Genomic DNA, 26,199 nt, shown 5'->3' on the forward strand with positions numbered 1-26,199 from the left:
ATTGGTGTTGGAATGTTGTATGCCTAAAACTCTGCTATAAGCAACTTTGTAAATCCTAGTTCCTTAAGGTAAAGGTAAACATAAAGGTAAAGGCCCTCCCGTTGATCGTCGATTTGCTCGAGCGGGCCCAGTAACGTCTCCATTGGAGACTTTGTTGTTACTGTGTCTGGCATATCGAATACTCTCGGTAGCTTGCCGGGCTCTCCGAGAGGGGCGGAGGAATCGAACTCGGGTCGGCCATGTTGGCCGCTTGTAAGGCAAACGCCCTACCTGCTGTGCTATTGCTCCAGCGTGGCCGAGTGGTCTAAGGCTCTGGATTTAGGCTCCAGTCTCTTCGGAGGCGTGGGTTCGAATCCCACCACTGCCATGTGTGAGTTTTTCTGCGTCCTTTGCAGCTGATGATTGTGAAGGCCCTAGTTCCTTAAATTAAAATATATATATTAAAATGTATATATTGAGTTATTATGCCTTGGGTATTGTGTGAATAATAATAATAATAACATTGTCTTTAAAAAGCCATTAGTCCTGAAATTAACACTAGATAAAGTAGGGCAATCTGGTGGATAAAATTAATTGGCGATGATCATCATCATAGTTGTTGCTGTGACCCTGTTGACTGAGCTGAATTTGTAGAAAGCCTCCTTGAATTACTACTGCACTGAACTAAAAAGCATTCTTAAGTTTCAAACTTAATTTGAGAAGGAATATGAGTTGTCCATTTTTCTTTTGGAGGGGATGGATTAAGTTGGTGGGATTTTCTTGCACAGTGTGTTGGTGGTGATGCATTTCTTTCCAAAATAAAAACAGCTATTTATGAAAAATCAATACTTATGAGATAATGCATTTCAAAGAGATAACAGGGTTTCTGGTAATGAAAACTTTCACTAACAAACTTCATTAGCAGTGCCAGTAGGGTTAGTGCTGGGTGCATGAGAAGGTATAGAGGGGGTGTGTAGCCACCAGAAAGAGTGTGTTCTTTTCATCTTCCTCGAACCATCATAATGTCAATCACGAGGTGCCCAGGTAGATCAGGACACACAAATGCCTATCAGAAATTCCTCCACAGTGTAGACAATAAAGTCCTGTACGACACAGTTTTTTCAGCATCGTTGTCTATTTTTGAAGAAAGGAATTTCAAGAGAAGACAAATTGTGAATAAATTTCATTTATCATACATGAAAGAGGAGAAAGAGAAAAGATAAGGAACTCACATTCCAAAATGAACACAAGTTTCTTCAGAAAAGCACAAACATTGTAAAATAACGTAAAAAAATTAAGCGTTCCCAAGTTCAGATGCAGTTGACTACCAGAAATAGAGAACATCCCATCAAATTAAAGAGAAAAGAAGACATATACAAAGTAGTGTGTGGGATTCTCAGGCAAGATGAAGATTGTGGGCCATAGTTACGGTGAAACAGTTGCACATTCAGAACAGACAGGTGTGGGCAGATCGGAGACAAGTTGGAGAGTGCGCCATGTGCATTAGTTTTCAAAACTGGTCTTACAGGGATTTTTCCAAAGCTCCCTGCCTTGGGTTCTGTTGGTAGGGTGCTGTCAAGATTAGAATATTGAATCATACCTTGATGGATCCTTGATTGATTCAAGCTGGTTCTGTCTCTATGAAATCAATTTCTAAGCCCTTCTCACTCCCACCTCCCAGCTTCAGTTGAAATTGTCTTTGTTTTGCTCATAAATATGTCCTCATTGTCCAGAACAGTTCCTGTCACATGGAGCTTTTCAGCAAGTTTCATTTAAGTGAGTAGATCATCCACAATTATTTTATTGAGTTCTCTTAAAGATGTGACATTTTGTGTCCCAGTTTAAATCTGTTAAATCCCAGGTGTTATAAAATTGTGTGAAAAATGTCTATGATAAGGACACAATTTTTCATTTTCTCTTTTCTCTGTTTTATTTCTTCCACACAATCAATTCTAATCTTTGAAAAAGGCTTTCTGTTTGTACTGGCCAGAATATCTTTTTAAAAACGTCAGAGAGAGGAAAACAGATATTCTGTAGCTAGTATATCATAGAAGCATAACAATATTCAAGGCTTAGCTTTGTTTTACCATCCTTAGTCCCCCAATTTTCTCTCCAGTAACACAATGACATCAGAATCATAAAAACTGTAAATTTCTAATACAGAGAGAATGTTTACATTCCAGATCTCCTATTTTTATTTTGGGATATTGTCATTGACCCTCTGATTAGTTTGTCAACTTTAAAATGAAATCTTGAAAACACCTCGTCCATTTGTGTGTGATATGTTGTTGGTGGGAGCTGTTTTGTGTCGCTTTTGAGAAATTAAGCAAATTGTAAAGCGTTTATGAGAAGCTTAGTTTGTTCTGAGCATCAGATAGACATTAGCTGTTATTGGATATTCATCCTGGTCTGTAAAACAAGCACCATCTCTCTCTACTATTTGTGTATTATTTAAATAGTATGTTGAGAATGCCTATACTGTTCTAGTTACTGAATATACAAAGTCAGGCAATACGTGGATCCTAGTTGTATTAAATACATAAATTAAGGACTAGAAAGAGGCATGGATATTCAAGGAGCACATATAAATGACTCCACTTTCACAGAAAGGTTCAGGATATCACTTGCACTGGATTTATAGGTGAGTAGGATTAGACGGATACAAACAAGGTATTTTATCAGCAGAAACTTAGAATTCTGTTGACAATTGTCAAATGGCATGAATAGGTGCATTGAAGTCAAGGAAGAAGTGATTGTGAGGACATGGCAATATATGGGAACGGAGAAAAAAAGATGATGTCTTCTTGACATTGAATTTGATTCTGTAAAGAATAAGAAGTCAACAATAGGTGATTGGGTGATGATGTACTTAACTCACTCTGTTAATGATCCTAGAGTTTGGTTTAGTTATTTGTGTTTCATGTATGAAGAATAATATCTGATAATTGTCTTTCATTTTTTTTTATTAGTGAAAAATCATGAGGTACAGTTGTAGATTTACAAATTTTTGTGCTTGGATCTCGGTCATACTACGATCAAATACCCATCCCTCCACCAGTGCCCATTTTCCACCACCAGGATAATATCCCCCCCCCCCCCCATTCTCCCATCCCCCCATCCCCCCTGCCACTGTGGCAGGGCATTCCCTTTTGTTCTCTCTCTCCCTTTGGGTGTTGTGATCAGCAAAAGAGGCATTGAGTGGCGAACATGTTCAGTCCAGTCTACTTTCAACCTGCATCTCCCCTCCTGGGAGGATCCTCCAAACACCCTCCATTTGGTGTTCCCTTTTCTATCTGAACTGTCCTTTCCCCTAGAATACCCGGCTGGCCTCTAAGCTATGGAGTAATCCTCCTGGTGTTGATCTCAGTTATTCTTGGGTATTAATCTCATATTTTGTTATTTTATATCCCCCAGATGAATGCAATCTTTCTATGTCTATCCCTCTCTTTCTGACTCATTTCGCTTAGCATGATACTTTCCATATTGTACCACTTGTATGTAAAGTTCATGACTTCATCTTTTCTAAGAGCTACATAGTACTCCATTGTGTAGATGTACCAAAGTTTCTTTAACCAGTCATCTGTTCTTGGGCACTCAGGTCTCTTCCAGTTTCTGGCTACTGTAAAGAGTGCTGCAATGAACAAACAAGTGCAGATGTCACTTCGGCTACACGTTTTTGCCTCTCTGGGATATATTCCCAGGAGTGGTATCGCTGGGTCAAATGGGAGCTCAATTTCTAATTTTTTGAGGAACGTCCATACTGTTTTCCAAAAGGGCTGAACCAGTCGGCATTCCCACCAACAGTGAAGGAGTGTCCCTTTCTCGCCACATCCGCGCCAGCATTGGTTGCTTTTGTTCTTTTGAATGTGGGCCAGTCTCTGAGGTGTGAGATGGTATCTCATTGTGGTTTTGATCTGCATCTCCCTGATGATTAATGATGTAGAGCATTTTCTCATGTGCTTTTTATCCCCACGAATAGCTAAAGCAATTCTGGGGAAAAAGAAAATGGGAGGAATCAACCTCCCTAACTTCAAACTTTACTACAAAGCGGTAATAATCAAAACAGCATGGTACTGGAACAAAGGCAGAACTGCAGACCAATGGAACAGAGTTGAATACACTGACATCTACCCCCAATCATATGATCATCTAATCTTTGATAAAGGTGCAAGAAATGTGAAGTGGAGTAAGGAGAGCCTCTTTAACAAATTGTGCTGGCATCACTGGACGGCTACATGCAAAAAAATGGGCTCAGAACTCTGCCTAACACCATGTACAAAGGTAAGATCAAAATGGATTAAAGACCTCAACATCAGACCAGAAACCATAAGATACATTGAAGACAAAGTTGGCAAAACCCTCCATGACATTGAGGCTAATGGTATGTTCAAAGATGACACGCCACTGGCTGAGCAAGTGAAAACAGAGATAGATAAATGGGACTATCTTAAACTAAGAAGCTTCTGTACCTCCAAAGAAACAGTGACCAAAATACAAAGACAGTCTACAGAATGGGAAAGAATATTCGCCGAATACACATCTGACAAGGGGTTGATATCAAGGATATACAAAATACTGGTTGAACTCCACAAGAAGAAAACATCCAACCCCATCAAAAAATGGGGCAATGAAATGAACAGAAACTTTCTCAAAGAAGAAATCCGAATGGCAAAAAAGCGCATGAGAAAAGTCTTTCATTTTCTTAATTCTCTTAACACAATCACCTCAAATTCCCTTTTTTATCCCCAAAAGCATGTTTCATCATTCTAATGGCAAAACAGTATTCACATGTTTTTACATGTACATATATGTATATGTATGCAACTGTGCAACATCACCAAACTACAACATTAATATCCCAGTAAAAGTACACTAGATTGGATGGGAATGTAACATAGAAGTCAACTAAGCTTGGTTAACAAAAGCGTTAACACAGAAGGCTCAACTAGCAACAACAGTTTAGTAAACCCTCAAATAGGGACTTAATGTGTCCATTAAATATAAAAAAAATTCAGAAATTGTATTTTACTGAAGTATTTTTTTATAATTCCATTTGTCATTTAGCGGTGTCAAGCAATGCAAATTAAATTATTATAGGTCAGCTATGGTGGCAGGCTTGAAGGATGGTTTGAGAAAATGGGAACAATGGTGAATGGGAAGTCACAGTGCAGGTGGGATTGGGATTGGAATATTGAATGCCTATAACAAATACATCATGAACAAATTTGTAAATAATGGTGCTTAAAGTGGGAATTTTTATTAAAATACAAAGAAAAGAAATCATGCAATTTGCCATTATGTGGATGGAACTAGAGGCTATTATATTGAATGAAGTTAATCAGATGATGATGAAGAAATAAAAGACTGCAGAATGACCTCTCTCAAATATGGTTTATAAAGAAACTTATTAAAAATATAAAAAATTCTCAAAGGTAAAAAAAGCCTGACACTTGGCCTCCAGAAATGAGCTTATCAAGATGGGAAGGAAGGTAAATAATAAGAGAGCATGGGACATCACTGGAAAAATATTGACACTCTAGTGGTGGCTGTGGTGTCAGAACATGGTAAATATGCATGAAACCCTATCATTAAGAGTATTGTAAAACATGATAACTCGATACAATTTTTAAAAGTAAGTCAATAAGTAAAGAAACAGCTACCCCCAAAAGCAATTATACTCAATTATTATTTTTATCTTGAAAATTCTAAGGATAAATGATTTTAACTTTCATAAACAGTGACAATGGAAAAAGCTGTTGTCTTGGAATTTATTTAAAAAACAAATCAAAACAACAATTCATTTTTTTCAAAAGCTGATGAGAATGTAAACTTACCTCCTGGAACATCACTGACTAGAGCAGTAAAAGAACATTTACTATGGTTGAAAATGCCTTCTTTAAAACATATGCAATATTTATAGGACTGCTTGGAATAAGCCAACTGAAAGATTTAATGATAATAATCTCCATATTTCTTCTAAAATTGATTTCCGGTTTCAATGAACTTGGAAAGAGTCCTGGGACATCAAATAAATAAAGCTCTTAACATGAAATGAATCTTCGGAATATGTTCATAAATTTACATTTTAAACATGACCAGAAAATATATATCTTTGCCCATTATTAAGGTGATACTTTAATGAAAAATTTTCATTTGCATGAAATAAACCTTTTTGGCTACAGATGAAAGGATTTTATGGTAGCGACAATGGTTTTTTGAGTTAAATGATCCTAACATCATCAGGAACGAATCACAAGTGCCTACCATATGAATTACAGCACCATGAGCTTTTAAAAGGTATTTCGTTGGAAAGCATTCTTCCATCTGCAAGAATCAGATTCTGCTTTGAAGTCCTGCTAGAGAGCCTCACAATGCATGAGACAGCCACATGCTACAAAAACTTCCCTTTCAACTGAAGTTTGACTGCTTTTTCCAAAAGAAAACCTTAATGATAAGGGGATTTAGGAAGTAAATGGCAACAGTTTTTGTAATTACACTTCAATGTATTTGTGTTCTTCAGTGATCCTTTCTAATTATAACTGTAGAAAATGTGCAAAATTAAATTTCAAGTTAATAATTATCTGAAGTGATCTTCACAAATATTTGAGGTTCAGTATAAACTAAACATCTAAAAAGAAATGGGTAAATTGAGGCATCTTAGTCATACAAAAATGTCTTAGAAAAGCATATAAATAAACATATTAGCTATAATATTTTTCAAAAGAAACAATCACTACTTCTGACTTCATTCACTGCTTTTGTTTATGACTGTGTGGGACGAGGATTACTTCTATCATTCCTGATAATTTCAAGTTAAAATCTATAGAAATGTACTGAGAAAAATAACGGAGAAACACTTGAATAGGTATTGGTATGAGCAAAGTTAGTAGATTTTTAAGATGGAACAAAATGCCTTGTATAGTCTTATTTGTCAATTTCTTTTTTTCTTGAAATAACATTTTATTATAATGTAACATAAGATGTGTCATAAAAAATCAAAAATATCTGCATATATACATTACATTAAGACCACCAAAAATTCAATAATAATCCTTACCATAAAATCAGCTACTTTTACCCAATTAACCAACCCATCCCCTGATTCTCTGTGGAAACCACTAATTGGTCTCATAATCTGAAAGTTTATTTTTGTTTATTTAGTACATTTGTTTGGTTTTCCCTAAGTATACAACATATGAGTAAAATCATATGGTGTATTTATTCTCTCTGACTTTCTGACTTATTTCACCAAGCATAATACTCTCTAGCTCAACCTACATTGTTGCAAATTCAGGATTCTTATTTTTATTGCCTGAGTAGTATTCCACTATGGATCTGTCTTATCCAATTATATATTTAAAAATGACATGTTATTATAAAAATTATGTTACTTCCACCAGCTGGCTATTTTGAATTACAATATAATAAACATTGATATGCATATAGTTATTTAAATTAATTAACCAAATGAATCATGACTCTATTATCTTTCTCTGGTAGATTGACTGCTAATTCCAGAATTTGCTTTACTACAATATGGCAAAAATAATAATAATGACAAAATTACAGGTTGAAGATAAGTGCATCTTTGTTCTGCGGCAGATCTCTCTCAGTCTCAGATTTAATAGAAATTTCCAATAGATAGTTTGTAATTTTATAAAGAAACACATTTTCTGGACGATCTCTCATTTCACAGAGCTTCTATAAGAATGTTCCAATTAGTCACCAAAGTCATTACTGAACACACATGAGCAAAGAATTAAGCTACAGTTTTTTTCTATTATAGAATAAAAAAGAATAAAATTTAAATATTTTACATTATATTCTTATTTTTCTTTTTGATAATTTACTATTAATACTTTATGTATTATATAGGGTATTACATATAATAATACATATTATTATATAATATAATTATAATATAATATAATATCTGGGGCTGGAGCAATAGCACAGAGGGTAGGGTGTTTGCCTTGCACACGGCCGACCTGGATGACCCAGGTTTGATTCCTCCGCCCCTCTCAGAGAGCATGACAAGCTACCAAGAGTATCCCACCCACAGGGCAAAGACTGACAACCACCCCGTGACATATTTGATATGCCAAACACAGTAACTAGTGTCACAATGGAGACGTTACTGGGCTCACTCGAGCAAAATCTACGAACAATGGGAGGAGAGTGACAGTGACAGTATTACTCTGATAAAAACAAAATACAGCAATAAAAAGACCTTTTACTTTATGAAATAGTACCTAGAAACATTAAAATCAGATAAATTCTGGCTAATAGAGTCTATTTTAACCTTATAAGAGGATGTTTTTTGCAATTATAAGTATAAAACTGAAAGACCTCAAACAAATCCCTGAAAAATATAGAAATAAAGAATTTGGATAATATATTATTATATTTGAAATTATATTTTAGAGTGTATAAAATTGATATTTTTACATATAGGATAAAAATTGCAATGTGGAGGTTGAGAGCATATGCTCTGCATGCAGGAGGCCTGATTTTCATTTTGACACTTTAATTTCTTGCATGCAGAGTGACCAACCAAGCCCTGAACTGTGAGTAGCCCCTCAGAACCACCAGGTGTGGTCCAACAACAACAAAAAAAACAAATTACAATATGATCTGATTTTATTTTTAAACTCCAAAGAAACCATAAGCAATACATATCACAAAAGTGGAGTTGGCTATGTGATTGGCTTGTCTATATATAGTATTTCTATATAAAATGGGTTTTATTATATTATTATTAACTTTATTAAATAACAGATAATATATGTATATATTTAGCATAACTCAATTCTATATTTTATTAATTTTCTAATGTTTCTCAACTTTTCTACCAGGGGCATTTATTATTTTTGTATTAAAATAGTCATCTTAAAATAAATGTTAAAGTAAAACTACTTAGAGTTTTTCTCTGCTGTATGATTATTCTCTAGGAACTATTTTGGAAAAAATTTTAAACATGTCATTTTGTAGGATAAATTCTTTTATGTCTATAGCTTTGTTATTATATAGTTATATTATGTTTAATATTTTAACCTCCTTAGAATAATTTTAAATAAGAGCCTCTTAGAGTTATTTCAAACAACTTTTCTGGGATAAAATTCAATTTATACTATGGCTTCTTAGGAAAAAAACTGTAGAATATCAGGATATCAAATCGAAATTTATCATTTGAATCTCTACCATATATCCAGATTATTTTTACAGATTATTCATTTCAGAAACAAAAGATTTTTCTTTTCAGGAGCAAAATAACTTAGTTTGGTTTTATTAATCAACAAAACTAAACAGAGGAATTCCAACTTAAAATGCTCATTCACTTATTTTCCTCAGGTGTGTCTCAGCCTTTGTAGTTACCACTTCAACTGTGCCGTCTTCAAAAAAAAATTGTTAGACCATAGCTTACTTTCATGTGCTTAATTCAATTTTGGTTAAGTTCATTTAACGTACTGATCTTAAAACTACAAAAGTCCACATGCAGTTCAGAAACTGTCTGTAGTACTGTCCTCCAGTTGTTCATCGATTTGCTCGAGCGGGCACCAGTGACGTCTCCATTGTGAGACTTGTTGTTACTGTTTTTGGTATATCGAATACATCACAGGGAGCTTGCCAGGCTCTGTTGTACGGGCAGGATACTCTCGGTAGCTTGCCAGGCTTTCCAAGAGGAAGGAAAGAAGCAAAACTGGGTCGGCTGCGTGTAAGGCAAATGCCCTACCCGCTGTGCTTTCACTCCAGCTACAGTCCAGAAATAGTAGTAGTAATAGTAATAGAAGTAGTGGTAGTAGTAGTAGTAGTAGTAGTAGTAGTAGTAGTAGTAGCAATTTACTATTCCCTTGTTCTAGATTTCCTTAAAAGAACTAAAGTGACAAAACTTACTCAAAGATATGTTCTTCAAAGATACTTCTTAAATTCAATACAGGTGATAGCCACAACCACTGAACTTGATTTTTTGTGATCATTTTTTGATCATTTGTAGACGTAAACCCAGGCCTGTTCATATTGCTACCTCCACAAATATAGGGTTTTTTTTTCCCTGAATGCTCCCCAATACCACAAACTTACAAAACTATGGGTATATAAGGTTTATGTGGAACTTAAAAAACTAGTATCATTCCATATCTAGTGATTACTTGAGCTCAAGTTGCATTGTTTTATAGAGTTTTACTCTATTGATTACATTTTTCATATCAGCCCTCAATTAGGGCATTGGAACACTCTGGAGGCAAACATTACTAGCTAAGGTCTCTGACATAATTTTTGTTTGTTCTTGCATTATATTCAGCATTGCTAGGGATTACTCCTGGCTCTGTGCTCAGGGATCATTCTTGAAAATGTTTAGGGAACTATCTGCAGTGCCAAGAATCAAACCAGGGTCACTACATGCAAGGCAAGCACCTTAATCCTTGTAAAATCGCTCTGGTTCACTGATACAGTTTTTCTTAGATCTGAGGCTATTTAAGTTTGCAATAATAAGTAATATGATATTTTAAATCTGAGAAAAAACTATTACATGAATTCTTCAATTATGCCTTTTAAAATATGTTATAAATAATCTCTGACTAAATGGACACACATATACACACTCATACAACCACTAAAACTTTTATCACATACATCCTTGATAATGTTAACCCCATTTGGCTTTTCTAATTTTTCATATTTTTGTATGGTATAAATGGCCACAATGGAAACAGTTATTTGAATTTTAAAAATCACTCTTAAGTAGTCTGATTTGAAGAGAGAGTGCAGGGCTTATAGAAACATTTATTTAATTGACTTTAGTGTTTTGTGCAACTCAGAGTTCACTGCTTCAGTCTCTGACTCCAGAGATCACATGGCCAACATGTGAATGGAAATAAATTCTTTAGGTAAAGAAAGTGGAATTTGGATAGAGATCAAAGATTAGTTTCATTTCATTCTTCCATTTCCACTTTTTACTATCCCATCTAAATTTGGTATTTTATGGCGGACTCTTTTCATTCCCAGAGGATGGAACTTAAATCAGATTTCCCACTTTTTCTCTCTTGTTTTCAGTCCATGTGATTTGATTTATCAGTAGTTATGTCAGATAATTAAATTCTTGATAGTTAGGAATATTCAATGTGAAAGATATGGCCTACACACATATTAAAGTTATCATTACATCATGATTTGGGGTTCAGAAAAAAGTTATATAGAATACATGATAGCATAAAGATATACTTGCTTATAAATAGTTCTCCCACTTGTCAAACATTTTAGAAATATAAGGTTATTATGGGCTGGAGCGATAGCACAGTGGTAGGGTGTTTGCCTTGCACGCAGCCAACATGGCCGACCCGAGTTCGATTCCTCCGCCCCTCTCCGAGAGCCCGGCAAGCTACCGAGAGTATCTCGCCCGCACGGCAGGGCCTGGCAAGCTCCCTGTGATGTATTTGATATGCCAAACACAGTAACAACAAAGTCTCCAATGGAGACGATAAACTAGTTTAACTCTCATCAATTTAGTAATTAATGGTTCAAGGAGACAACTCAAGAGAGCCATGAGGCTCAACACAGTGTGCTGGCCCAAGTTCCCTGCAATGCCAGATGGATCACTTTAATGCCAACATCCATGCAGACACTGAACATTCAGCCTGTAATGCTGGGTTGAACATCACCAGGAATGAAACATCCAGAACTTCTGGGTATGGTCGCTATAAAAAAATACCTAAGTGAATAGAATTAATATTGACATGCTGCCAGGTAGTCAATAGTGTGCTCATCTTGTTCATATCTAACCTCAACCAGAGAACAAAACTTAAATTTCTAACACTTCTGGAATTTAGGATGGATGTTTGAATGTATTCCAAGGATAACATATTATCTTCCCCAAGTGGAAACAACTTAGTTTAGTTTAGGAGTCCCATTGTCAATTTTTTGGTAGAATTTCATTCAATTCTGTAAACTTTATTTTGAGTTTCTTCTCTTCAAACCAAAGATTTTAGAAAGGAACAAGTTTGGTTTGTTTGTTTTTGTTAAGTTTGCCCACACCCAAAGTGCTCAGGACTTACTCCTAGCACTGTGCCCAGGAATTACTCTGGGCACGACTCTGGGGACTATATATATAGCCAGGATTGAATCTCGTAATTGAATCCTGGCCTCTGTGTGCAAGGCAAACCACCTTCCTGTTATACTATCACTTGGGTCCCAGGAACAGGTTTTGAAAGCAGTTCAGGTATGCAGAGTGTGCACTTCCATATTCAAAATTATTCTTTCAGTTTTTCATGCGTGTTGAAATATTCTAAGTACTGCAATATTAAATTATGAGAAATAATGTCTTTTGTATTTCAAAAAGTATACTATCAGAAGTTATATATTTGAGTTAATATAAACGTTAAAAACTGAGTAAAAATTATAGAGATACAAAATCAACCTAGTTAATAATCTAGCCATAAGCAAATAAGATCACATTTCACCCAGATTTTAAAAATAAATATCACATTCCAACCAGGTTTCAGCGAATTCTTACACATGAAGTTTCAAAGAATGTGAACTCAAGAATAGAAAATTAAGATATCAAAAGATGTACCATCAGAAACAAAGCAATGGCAATAAAAAGCAGAAGGACGTCAAGCATAAGATACAAAATATAAAATAATTATTCCTAAATAAATAAAAAGAAGATGGTGAGTGAGGAATGCTCAAAGATAACCCTGAGACAATGGTGAAGGAAAGCTGATATTCTGGTGGAGAGTATGGGGTTGGAATGCTGTATGCATGAAATCCCAAGAGTAGCAGTATTGTAAATTACGTTGACTAAAATGATTTGTTAATTTTTATTTTTTGAGAAAGCAAAAGAGGGTCTGACCATATTAAAATTTGACATAGTTAATATAAGTTTTAAATTATAAATATGAAAAATTATAAATTAACTCCTTCATAAACATAGGTTTGGTGAAAAAAAATCCTTAAATGGAACACTAGAAAAATCCAGCTATATATTAAAAAGATTATTCATCAAAATTATCTTAATTTAGGGTCCTGAAAGATATTACAACAGGTAGAGCATTTGTCTTGCATACAACTGACCTGGGTTTGATGCCCAGAATACCAAATGGTCTTCCTGAGCACCAGGAGTGATTTCTGAGTACAGAACCAGGAATAAGCCCTGAGCATCATCAGGTGAGGCCCAAAAATCAAAGAAAAAATCTTATTTTATTTTCCACGTTCAATGAGTACTTAATATTGTAGCACTATAGCACTGTCCTCCCATTGTTCATTGATTTGCTCAAGCGGGCACCAGTAACGTCTTCATTGTGAGACTTATTTTACTGATTTTGGCATATAGAATATGCCACAGGGAGCTTGCCAGGCTCTGCCGTGCAGGTGGGATATTCTAGGTAGCTTGCCAGGCTCTCCGAGAGGGACGGAGGAATCGAACCCAGGTCATCTGCATGCAAGGGAAATGCCCTAACCACTATGCTATCACTCTGACTCAGAATATTTTGAATTATGAAAAACCACCTCATTTGCTATAAGGATTTAATTTGGTCTAATTAAACATATATTTACAATAATAGCTCTAGTTCAAAATAGAAATAAAAAAGTTTCTTCCTATAAAGATTAAAACCACAATAAGTTGCTATTATTCACCCACCCACTTGGCAAATCATGCCAAATGTTGGCAAGGATGTGACTCAACGGGAACTCTTAGATACTCTGCTTTTCAAGTTGTTTATATCCTTTGGAAATAATCTGGTATTATTTAGCAGATTTTCAGCCACAACAATTTCATTTCACTCTTGCACATGTACACCAGAAGATATAAAGTGCTTAAGAAGAACTGAATCCTATACTAAGCTCCTCCCTGGTCTGGAAGTTTTTTTTAATTTCCCTCTTACTTTCTTATAAATCTTTCTATTTCAAAAATCTTTTTCATGAAGACAGTTTGTAAAAAACTCTGAACAAAACAGCAAAAAATACCAGACCAAATTTGATCAACAAGAGCCTGGTTAAATAAATTATTGAAAGTTGGTGAAATAGCCTACTAGACAATACAAAAGTATAGCTATGTGCATCAATTGAGAGAGAAAATATTGTGAAAAGACAGTAACAACAAAGTCTCCAATGGAGACGTTACTGGGCCTGCTCGAGCAAATTGAAAAAGTATAAAACTTTTTTCAAAATGTTAAAAAATAATTAAAGAAAGTTCAAGAAAATATTAATGTGCCAAATGTAAAAGAATTAAAACTATAAACAGGATCCTAATTTCCCCTTTGAATGAATAAAGAGTAGTGATAAGAAAACAACATGCTTCACAAGTATTGGTGGGCTGGAGAGTAGACAGAGAGTAGCGTTTTTGCCTTATACACAGTAGACCTGGGTTCAGTTCTCATAATCCCATGTGGTCCCTGAGACACCAGGAGTGACCCCTGAGTTTAGAGCCAGGAATACGTTGTGAGAACTGTCAAGTGTGGCCTTAAAAGAAAAAAAATATTACTAATATTATATTTGAAACAATTAAAAGGTGGATAAATAGGTATGTGTCATTTCAGTAAATCATACAGATATGATCTCTTGTGCATTGGTAACTAAGTCATAGATGAAGAATATAAATATCTAATGTGATAAGGAATATGAAGTCTGGAATGAACCTAGAAGCCTCTCAACTGGTGACTGGATTATAATGTGGAATAAATACTCAATGGAATACTTCTCTGTCACTTCAAAAATGAAATCATGCTTTTTCAGTCAAAATGGATGGTATTGTAATTAATTATGCTATGTTGAATGAGTAAGAAAGTGAGAATAACCTGTGGCTTTGCTCACATGTGGAGTATAAATAGCAAAGGCAAATTCACTAGCAGAAAGCAAGTCTCAGACTCACAGTGGTGGGGCTGGATTGATAGTACAGCCGGTAGGGTGTTGTTTTGCACACAGCCAATCCAGGTTCAGTCCCTGGTATTCCATAAAGTCCCTCAAGTATTGCCAGGAGTAATTTCTAAATGCAGAGCCAGGAGTAGCCCCTGAGCATCACCAGATGTGGCCCCAAAAGACAACAACAACCAAAAGACTCAATGGTTTACAGGGAGAATGAAGGTTATGGGAGAAGTGAATAAAAGAGTCAATTTGCTAGTAAATGGACACCATAACTTTGGTGGTGGGTGCAGTAATTCTTAAGCACACATAAATATGTGACACTATATTCCTGAAATTCTATAATACTGTAAACCAATGACAAATCAATTTTAATAAAATGTCATTTGAGTTGATATGTAGAAACTTTTATGGCAAAATAAAGACGGTCATGGAATAGGAAACATTAGTTGAGCAAATTAATCATTTACCATACTAAAACTGAATAAATGCTGCAGACATTTTCCTTTGATACATAGAAAATGTGTTGTGAAGGCTGAATTATTGTCTACAAAGACCCAAACTTACAAATCTCTGTTGTGATACTCCTTATGTTTGTGATCTTGTATTTTCATTCTTTCCTTTATAGAGATAATAGGACCTAAGTTTTCAGTTATTGTTAGTATTAAATGAGTTACTAGAAAGTGCTGATAAAAAATCTACACACAATCTATTCTTAATCAAAGAAGAGAGTCTAATGATTCTTTTCCATTGGTTTTATTATTTGAAATATTCTGTTTGTGTTATGGTTAGGCTTTGGCCATTTGATGAAGCAATTGATGACACTGGCGAATGGACACGTGGTGTTGGCTCTTGAAGGAGGACATGACCTCACAGCCATCTGTGATGCATCAGAAGCCTGTGTAAATGCCCTTCTAGGAAATAAGGTAAAGTCCTAACGAGCAAGGATAAAGAGCTAGGAGTGTGTGCATGCATCATTGGTGTCTTAAAATAAAACTTAGGGGCTGAGAAAATAGCTGAAAGGGCTAGATAGAACCAATGCTTTGCATGTGGCTGCCCCAAGCTCAATCCTCAGCACAACATGGTCCCATGAATCTCGCTGAGCATGGCCTGGTTAACCCAGCACCAACCACCTGGCCAGAGCAACACCACACTGTTGGGTTTGAGCACTGTATCTTTCAACCTGCATAACCTGTTAAGTATAGACCAAAGTCACCCCCAAGTATTCAGCATTACTGGGGACACGCTTTCCCCAAAGAAACAATCTCACATATTCAATGTTACTCTTAAATTTTAAGAAAGTTGTCAAACCTTAGGTATGAAAAGTTTACAATTTTATTTCAGTTATAGAATCTTCACAAAGCATCCCTCAGTCAGGTTATTGATGAATTCAATAAATAAATAAAGTTAATTCTTAATACACACCCCATTTTTAAAGATTTTGTCACCATGAAATTACAGTTATTTATGATCGGGTTTCAGGCATATAATGTTTCATCACTTCACCACTGTCCACTTACCTCCATTAATTCTCACCTTCTCTTCCCCCATGTGCATCCTACTCAGTCTGCAACTAGAGGAGTGCTTATTTTTGTGTATAGTTTTGTACTGTAATTTACAGTATTGTTGATGATAGGGCTTCATACAGAATACCAGTAAAGGTAATTCTTGGCAAGAAAATTGGCTGTACTCACCTAACTGAAATAAAACATTGAAAAAGAAGTGATTCTTAGAAAATTTCTCTTAAGCTTTTATATAGTATATATTGAGGTACAATTAAAATAAAATTATGATATATTTGACATGTACTATATACTATTTGATGTATACATTGTAAAGTTCTAAGCCTGCCTCAGGTGCTGGTGAAGAAGGCAGGTGGGATAGAGAGAGAACCACTATTATAATAACTGTTGGAAACAATCACTCTGAATAAGAACTGCATGCTGAAAGGAGGTGAAGGAACAAACATGATAACCTCTCAGTACCTATATTGCAAACCATAATGCCAAAAGGAGAGACAAAAAAAGAAAGAAGAAATGTGACTGCCAGAGAGGTAGATTGGGGGCTCGGTGGTGGGAGGTAAACAGGGGATATTGGTGGTGGAAAATATACACTGGTAGAGTGATGGGTGTTAGAATATTGCATTACTGAAATACGATCATGAACAGCTTTGTAACTGTGTGTTTCATGGTGAGTAAAAAATTAATAATAATAATAATAACCATATTTTACTGATTAACTGAAGACATTATCAATTGCACATGATTTTTGTGAGAGTAATGAAGTTGTATCCTTTTACCAAATTTCATGTATACAGTATATTATCAACTATAATTACTATATGTTACAGAGATATCACCTAATAATGCAAAGTTTAGAACTTTAACAACATCTCTGTTATCCTACTTCTTCAGACTCTGGCAACCATCATATTTCTCTCTGTTTCTATGAATTCAATTACATTTTCTCTGTTGTTCCACTACAGTGATACCATGGAATTTTTCTGTCTGGCTTCCTTCACTTAACATAATCCTCTCCAGGATAGCAAGTTGTCACAAGTTACAAATTTTCTCTTTTTAAAGGCTAAATAATATTCCACTGTATAGCAGAAAATGCTATTTGGTTGTTGTGAGTTATATGATTTATTTACTACTATTTAGGTCATCATTGATTTTATATAGGAAAATGATAGTTTTATGTACTTTATCGAAGTGGGTTGCTTTGGATCATACCTGTTGATTCTTGGGATTGTGTGGTGGTAGAATCAGGGTAAAATAGGGCAAAGATGTGTATACTTCATTCAAGGTAAGTGCCTTAACGATTGGATGTATTACTTTTATAAACACAGTCGTGTATTGTATTGTATTGTATTGTATTACTTTTATGTACACAGTTGTTTTTTATAGCTCTAGATCTGGATCTAGGTATATGTATGGATACAGATATATCATATTTTCTTTATCCATTCATCTGTCTATTGCTGTGTAGAATATTCTGCTACCTTGACTTGTGAATAATGCTACAATAAAGTTGGGAGTCACAGGTATAATCAAAATAGCAGTTTTATTCTTTATGTGCACAAAAATGAGATTGCTGAATTCTTATAATTTTATTTATGACTTCTTAAAGAACTTCCTACTATTTTCTTTAGTGGGTGTATCAGTTCTCATGAATTGATAGAAAGTGGGCAAGTATCCAGACAAAAACCTTTCATAAAGAAACCAGGAAATGTCTTTTGTCTGTTCTTTTTACACTAAGCTCAAGTGAGTAACCATCAGGAGTAGTAAAGTGTGATCCTGCCCTGATTAAAACTTGTTTTATTCTTGTAATATTATTTAAACAATGAATAAAGGCATTGTCAACTCTCAGAACTATGGAATTTGAAAATGCATTCTTTAGGTAGAAGCCATAAAAGTTGTGTGACCAGATGTGTGAAGATACCTTTGATTTTATGGTGGCTTGGTTTCATTGTTGGAATGTTTCAGAGAGAAAAAGGCAAAAAGAACTGTTTCTTTAATTTCCTGGAAAAGCTTGCAAAGGATTGGGAGTAAATCCTCTTTAAAGGAAAAAAATATGGGTATTCCTTAAAAAACTAGAAATTGACCTTCCATATGACCCAGCAACACCGCTTCTGGGAATATATCCCAAGAGTGCAAAAAAGCGCAGTAAAATGACATCTGCACCTGTATGTTCATTTGCAGCACTGTTCACAATAGCCAGAATCTGAAAAACAACCCGAGTGTCCAAGAATAGACAACTGACGAAAGAAACTTTGGTACATCTACACAATGGAATACTATGCAGCTGTTAGGAGAGATGAAATCATGAAATTTTCTTGTAAATGAATGGTCATGGAGGTTATCATGATAAGTGAAGTGAGTAAGAAAGAGAGGGACAGACATAGAAGGACTGCACTCATTTGTGGAATATAAAATATCCTAATAAGAGACTAATACCCAAGGACAGTAGAGACAGGGCCAGGAATATTGCTCAACGGTTGGAAGCTTGACCTACAAGCTTGGGGAGAGAGCAGCTGGGATGGAGAAGGGATAACTAAATCAGTGATGGTTGAAGGGATCCCTTGGGTTGGGAGATGTGTGCTGAAAGTAGATAAAGGACCAAACATGATGACTTCTCATTATCTGTATCATAAACCATAATGCCCGTAAGTAAAGAGAGAGTAAGAGGAAAATTGTCTGCCATAGAGGCAGGGGAGGGATGGGACACAGGGATAGAGGAAGGGAGGGATACTGGAGATATTGGTGGTGGAAAATGTACACTGGTGGAGGCATGAGTGTTTGATCATTGTATGACTAAAACTCAAACATGAAATCTTTGTGTGTTACTCAAAGTGATTTTTTAAAAAAAGGGCAAGGGGGGTATTCATCGCCTCTTCATGCTCATGCTCTGTAGAATATCCCAATCAGTACTCAGTGTCAGTTAATCAGAAGTCTATGAAGTGTAGTCAAATCCTTTCCAGAGTAATGCAAAGAAAATGGATAATTTCACCCATTCCCTCTATGCAGAGTTTTGGGAAATTGCTGTCAGTTGTTCATGAATCTATTAAGTGTCTTTTGTTTGCCACAGTTCTGTAGTATTCATGAAAAGATGTGTCTTTGGCTTTTACTGGTAGCTTGGTGTTTGGCTCCCACTATTCCTCGAATATGAACTAAAGCAATTGGAGTGCTAATTGGGTCATCCGAAGCGTGCACCCCTCAGGAGAAAGGAATGGGAATTCCCTCCTAGATATGTTATTGTAGTAGGAATCTGGGTTGATGTGACAGTGTGTCTTGGCTTTTCCTATCCATTTTAATGTGGGCATTTATTTACTCAGATGTAGAAATTGTTGTATGCATTTCCAGATTTTCTCAAAACAAATTGCTTTTGCATATTGTCTGCATAGTAAGATTATGGGAAGAAGGATATTCAACAGGCTCTCTTTTTAGTCTTAAAAGTTCTGATATATCTTTTTTATTTCTGTCACCATTGGTGAATTTTCTAGACTAGGAGAGGGATATAAATTCCTTCTTAGAAATGAAGTCTTGAAAAATTTTGAGAAACCTATTAAATGTCATGGAATCAGAATGAAGTAGTTCTAAGATTTTAACTTGAATTAACATTGCCAAAGGTCATTATTTTTTAAGCATCATATAATTAAATTACATGATTTAACTCATTACTCTGAAGACTTGATATAAAATTGCCACAGTGTGCAATTACAAACATTTGGGCCAATTAACTGAAATACTTATAAGTTTATATTTAGTAATTAATACATTTATGACTATCAAATATATAGTATAATGACAATTTATATATTTTATTGTTTATAAAAATTGAGATAGGAATTTGTTTATGAAAGAAGCATATATAAAACAATTGAAATTCTATTATTCATGGACAAAAATATGACACAAAATGGTACTGTATTCATTCCCCAATGCTTCATATCCCCCACAGCAATGATAAGTGGGACCCTTGTACCCCCCACAAAATCACAAAGGTGATCCTGTTGACCCAAAGTATCAGGGCCTAAACACTGACCATCAAGACTGCACTGTGTTGCTTGGAGTGACCCTTGCCCCACCTACCTCCAGCCCTTTGGATATAGGCTTTTAAATAGAATCAGAGGGATAATGCAGAGGTAAGGCATTGCCTCTTGCACATAGCTAGCTTAGGGTGGATTGCCCAGCATTGCATGGTCCCTCAAGCATCTAAGCCTTGCCTGTGTCAGAACATCAATGGGTGTGGTCCTAGAGCCCCCTAAGATGACCTGGGAAATCTCTGGCCCTGCAGAGCCTGAGCAGTACCACATCCTCTGGCTCTTGAATTTACCTACTGGCCAGGTTGCCAAGAATCACCAGGAGGTACTCTGGGCCCCCTTTGGGAGATTTCCCCAAAATACCATTTGCTTTTGTTTGTGATTTTGGTTTTTGCTCTTGGGGCCACACCCAGCAGTGCTCAAGGCTTACCCCCTTCTGGCTCTACACTCAGGGATCACTACTGGCAGGGTTGGTGGGACCAAATATGATGCTGGAGATTGAACCTGGATCAGCACAAACTATCACTCTGGCCCCAAGTCTTTTTTAAAGTATCGTGTGCTTTTGCCTGTATTATAATGGGGAAAATATTCTTTCCTCTTCACACTTTTAAAAGATTATAAACACATAGTGCTTGAAAAATTAATGTTAAAGCATGCTTGTTAAAGTAAATACATATAATTTTAAACTGAAAGGGGATATAAAGGAAAAATTTGAGCTCTATTCTGCCTTATAATTTTAGAAAGCTCAGTTATCAACTGACTGCTACTTTTGATCATTCAAAATTCAAGGTATCTAGATTTTATATCTGAATACATATATTTCAGAAATAACTGAGATTAAGTAAAAAGACCTTAGTTAAAGACCCTGATCTAAGAATTTTTTTAAATTCTTTAAGCAAATAATGTCAAATAGAACATTGGGAGATTTGAATTTGTCAGTAAGAAGTATAAATGGAATTATGCCTCTATTTTATCAGTTAAAGTTCAGCTATTCTATTTTCCCATAAGTTGACATATTTTGTACAGTCATCTATGTTCTCAAATTATTAATTTGATTTTAATTTAGATTTTTTTTTCCTTTTTGGGTCACACCCAGAAATGCTCAGGGGTTACTCCTGGCTTTGCACTCAGGAATTACTCCTGGTGGTGTTCAGGGGACCATAAGGGATGCCAGGGATTGAACCTGGGTCGGCCGTGTGCAAGGCAAATGCCCTACCCACTGTGCTATTGCTCCGGCCCCTAGATATATTTTAGAGGAGTCTGTTTTCTAATATTTAAGTTTACCCTGCAAGTTATAGAGATATTTCATATAAATATAAAAAATTGAAATTGGCATGCCAAGAAAGTTTACTCAGTAGCAAAAGCCAACTACCTTTCAAACAATGTAGGAAGTTATGGATTTCACTCTCTCTTGAGCACAGCCCTATAAATGAAATTCTATTTCTCTACTCTGTAATATCTGTACTTGGCTCAGTTCATTCTTCCCAGGGAGCATTTACATTGAGGTTGGAGTAGTTTTTTTCTATGGTGTGTTATTTTAAGAGATGGCTGTGTTTCTAAATAGATTTGGTAAGTTGTGTATAGTTTCATGTCCTTATTATTTATCTATGTTTATTAAAAATTGTCATAAATGCAGTTTGTGGTTTCTTTACCACTTTTTTTGATGAGGTTGTCTTGTATTCAGTCATTCATTGACTTCAGCTATTCTTGGAGATCAACTAAGCTGGTTTCATAGAGCAATTAATGTTAGAAGATGTCACCTAAATTATGCCTTTCAGTGACATTTTTAAATGTATCCACGTAGGATAGAAGAAGGTTTAAAAGGATCATTGGCCAATCATAAACATGACTATGGGAGTATCACTGACACTGTCCTCCCATTGTTCATCGATATTCTCGAGCAGGCCCAGTAACGTGTCCATCTTGAGACTTTGTTGTTACTGTGTTTGGCATATTGAATACATCACAGGTAGCTTGCCAGGCTTTGCCGTGTGGGCAAGATACTCTCGGCAACTTGTCGGGCTCTCCGAGAGGGGCGGAGGAATCGAATGTGGGTCGGCCATGTTGGCTGCGTGCAAGGCAAACGCCCTACCTGCTGTGCTATCGTTCCAGCCCTAGGGGAGTACATATATATATATATATATATATATATATATATGAAATTATTATCTTTGACTACCTCTTCTATTTTAAAAACTTTTTTTGCCTAGATGTCTTTTAGCAAATCTAATTGACTAAAATTTTATTTATTAAAATCAGGACACTACTTCCACTACCCAGCTGCTGCCACACTCTAGGACGCATTACGGACAAACCGTAAGACACTAAATATCCATCTTCCGTAATTGCCGTACCATATTTGATAGGGTTCAAATATGGTAACACCTACAGGGGTGATTAGACATCATCTCAAAAGCTTCTGTTCCTCTCGGAAAGACTGGCAAGCTACCAAAAGTAGCAGAGCCTGGCAAACTATCCATTGTGTATTCGATATGCCAAAACCATAAATAACAATGGGTCTCATTCACCTGACGCTGAAGGCTACACCAACATGGCAGCACTGAGAAGGATGAGAAAGGAGAGGCCGATAAAATCTCAAGGCCGAACTAGGCTGCCACAACGAAGGAAGACAAAAATGATCGTCTGTACTGTCAATGCACGTACGCTAGCATTGGATGCATCCACCGAGGACCTGATGGTACAAGTGCAAAAGATCAAGTACGACATCATTGGTCAGACCGAGACAAGGCACCAATCTCATCATGCCGTTTTCGACACTGGAGATGAATTGTTACTCGGAACAAGCGATAAAAGAGGTGTTGGAGGCGTCTGTGTCCTTGTCAACACAACCTTGGCCAAGAGCATGATTCATTCGAATGCCTAACAACCCGAATCGGATGTTTACATTTGAATAGATGTGGCTCACTGCCGGCAGTTTCTATATTCGTTGTCTATGCACCAACATCTCATTATGATAAAGGAGAAATTGAGAAGTTCTACATGGAGCTGGAGAAGTTTTATAAAGAAGACCACACCTTCTACAAGATCATTGTGGGTGATTTTAATGCCAAGATAGGACCGAGAAGATCAGCTGAAGAACTTCACATCAGGACCCATAGCCTAGAATGGAACGAACAGGGTGAGAGACTGTCTGAGTTCATCATGTCGACCAAGACCATCCATGATAACTCACAGTTCCAGAAGGCTGAATCTAAATGTTGGACATGGGAGTCTCCCGGTGGACGATTCCAAAACGAAATAGACCACTTCATATTCAATTGACGGTTTTGCCTTACCAATGTCGCTGTTGTCCCAAAATTCCAAACGGGATTGGACCACTGTCTCCTTCGTGCAGAATTCTACTTCACAGAATGGGAAGAAAGGGCTGCAAAGTTTGAAAAGAGAACTCCCAGAACGACCACCAACTGGGAGCTCTTTGGCACTATTGCAGCAACATGGGAAGACGCCATTGTTGACAACATTGACGAGGAATACGATCGACTGGTTCAGCACCTCCATGATTGTGCGAGGAACGCCAAGAGAGAGATAGCCACAAAAAATGCCTGTCTTTGAAAACTCTTGAGCTTATTCGCCAACGTGGTTTGGCGTATGCCTCAAGCAGCCGCAAGCTAACGTTCGAGCTCGCAAAGCAGTGCAGAGATGCGATCATGGAAGACCTCAAAGAGAGAAGAGAAGTAGTGCTGGTAGATGTGGCAGAAGCCTGGAAAAGTATTTATAACACCCGCCTGTCCTTTGCCAACTACAAGATCAAGATGACTGCCCTCCGACGTCCTGATGGATCTATCACATCCTCCAGAACGGCAATGGAGAAGATTATCCATGACTTCTACTCAAATCTCTTCGATAGCCACGTCCACTTGCCAACATACCAAATTCCACAGGATGGATATGTCGTTCCCAAAGTTCTCCCTTCTGAAATCCGACACACCATTTCGTCAGTAAAGAAACGAACAACACCTGGCCCAGACAAGGTCAGACCTGAGCACCTAAGAACCTGCTGTCAGTACTAATCAATACACTGTCTCGGCTCTTCACACGCTACCTGTCTGAATGCAAGGTCCTGTCCCAGTGGAAAACCAGCAGGACTGTACTACTGTTCAAGAAGGGAGACATCCATGACATTGGCAACTATCGCCCGATCTGCCTATTGTCTGTCATCTACAAGTTGTTCACTCGAGTCATCCTAAATAGGATTGGCAGAACACTAGATGAAGGACAACCATGCGAGCAAGCTGGGTTCCGCAAAGGATTCAGCACCATCGACCATATCCACATGATAACCAAGCTCATTGAGGTTTCTCGGGAGTTCAAGATGCCGCTTTGTCTAACGTTCATTGATTTAAAGAAGGCCTTTGATTCTGTTGATACGGAAGAAGTCATTGAAGCCCTAGCCAATCAGGGCATTCAAGCTCAATACATCAAGATCCTCCTTGAGCTGTATTGCGGATTCACTACCAGGATCTCACCATTCTACAAAGAAGTAATCATCGATGTCAAGAGAGGGGTTCGGCAGGGTGATACCATTTCACCGAAACTCTTCAGTGCCACCTTCGTGAACATCATGCGATGACTGGAATGGGAAGGAATGGGAGTGAAGATAGATGGTCGGCAACTACACCACCTCCGCTTTGCTGATGATATTGTTTTAGTAACACCAAACATTAGCCAAGTGGCACAAATGCTGGCCAACTTCGACCATGAATGTGGAAAGGTCGGACTACAGCTGAATCTTACGAAGACAGTGTTCATGAGAAACAGCCTTGTTCCTGATGCCCCATTTGCTCTCAACGGAACGACCATCTCTGAGTGCAACAGCTATGTGTACCTAGATTGAGAAGTCAACATGACAAATGACCTGGCATCCGAGATGTGCAGGAGGAAGACAGCGGCTTGGAACACCTTCAAGAGAGTCGAAGAAATAGCTAAGAGGATGAAGAACCTCCGGCTCCGGGCACATCTCTTTGATTCCACTGTTCTTCCTGCATTAACATATGCCTCAGAGACCTGGGCCCTACGCAAACAGGATGAAAATGCTATTCGGGTCTCCCAAAGAGGAATTGAAAGAGCTATGCTTGGAATATCATGTTTTACTCAAATGATAGTTCCGACATCCATCGACGATCAAGAATCAGGGACGCTGTCTCGTTTGCCAAGGTGTCAAAAATCAGATGGGCTGGTCACGTAATGAGATTTAAAGACGACCGCTGGACTAGAGCCGTTACTGACTGGATTCCATGGGATGTTAAAAGACCGCATGGCCGCCCATCTACCAGATGGTCAGACTTCTTCATCAAGATCATGAACGATCAGTTTGAGGCTCTTCATGTTCCTAGAGCGAACAGACGCCATTGGGTCACACTAGCATGTGACAGTGTCAAATGGAGACATTACTGGCATCCGCTGGAGAAAATCGACGATTAACGGGAAGTTAAGTGATTAAGTGATTATTAAAATCAGATTTTGTTGTTATAATTGCCACAGTATACTATTGTATTTTTTCATTGACTCATTGCATCATATACTCTAAAATATGTTTATCACAATACAAAGGAAAAGATGTTTATTCTATTACTTTCTGTAGTTTATTGGATTGTAATTTCCCTAGGATCAACAAACATACAGACTTCTCATTCAAGAGGAATAATGGACTTACCATATTGAACTTTGAAATTCAAATTTTGTTTGCAACTATCAGAGTATAGAAAAATAAAGCTAGGAAAAAGGATTTTTGAAAATGAAAAAAAGTATATTGTACATAATAGTTTATATTCATACTAAAAAAGTAAATGAAAATGTACTTG

General features: G+C 36.7%; 1 protein-coding gene and 1 non-coding gene across 2 annotated transcripts in view; both read left to right on the top strand.

Annotated features, from left to right (window-relative positions):
- HDAC9 (histone deacetylase 9) overlaps window positions 1-26,199 on the top strand; it is a 1,023,935-nt gene that overhangs the window by 919,151 nt on the left and 78,585 nt on the right. Inside the window, exon 24 of the mRNA XM_056118063.1 lies at window positions 15,628-15,761. Within this exon, the coding sequence (XP_055974038.1) occupies window positions 15,628-15,761 (134 nt within the window). The remainder of the gene's footprint in view (window positions 1-15,627; window positions 15,762-26,199) is intronic.
- Window positions 286-375, top strand: TRNAL-UAG (transfer RNA leucine (anticodon UAG)). Its single transcript has one exon. It is a non-coding gene; the product is annotated as a tRNA-Leu (tRNA).

The sequence above is a fragment of the Sorex fumeus genome, unplaced genomic scaffold (genome assembly GCF_029834395.1).
Source record: "Sorex fumeus unplaced genomic scaffold, SorFum_2.1 ptg000037l, whole genome shotgun sequence".
Taxonomy (NCBI): domain Eukaryota; kingdom Metazoa; phylum Chordata; class Mammalia; order Eulipotyphla; family Soricidae; genus Sorex; species Sorex fumeus.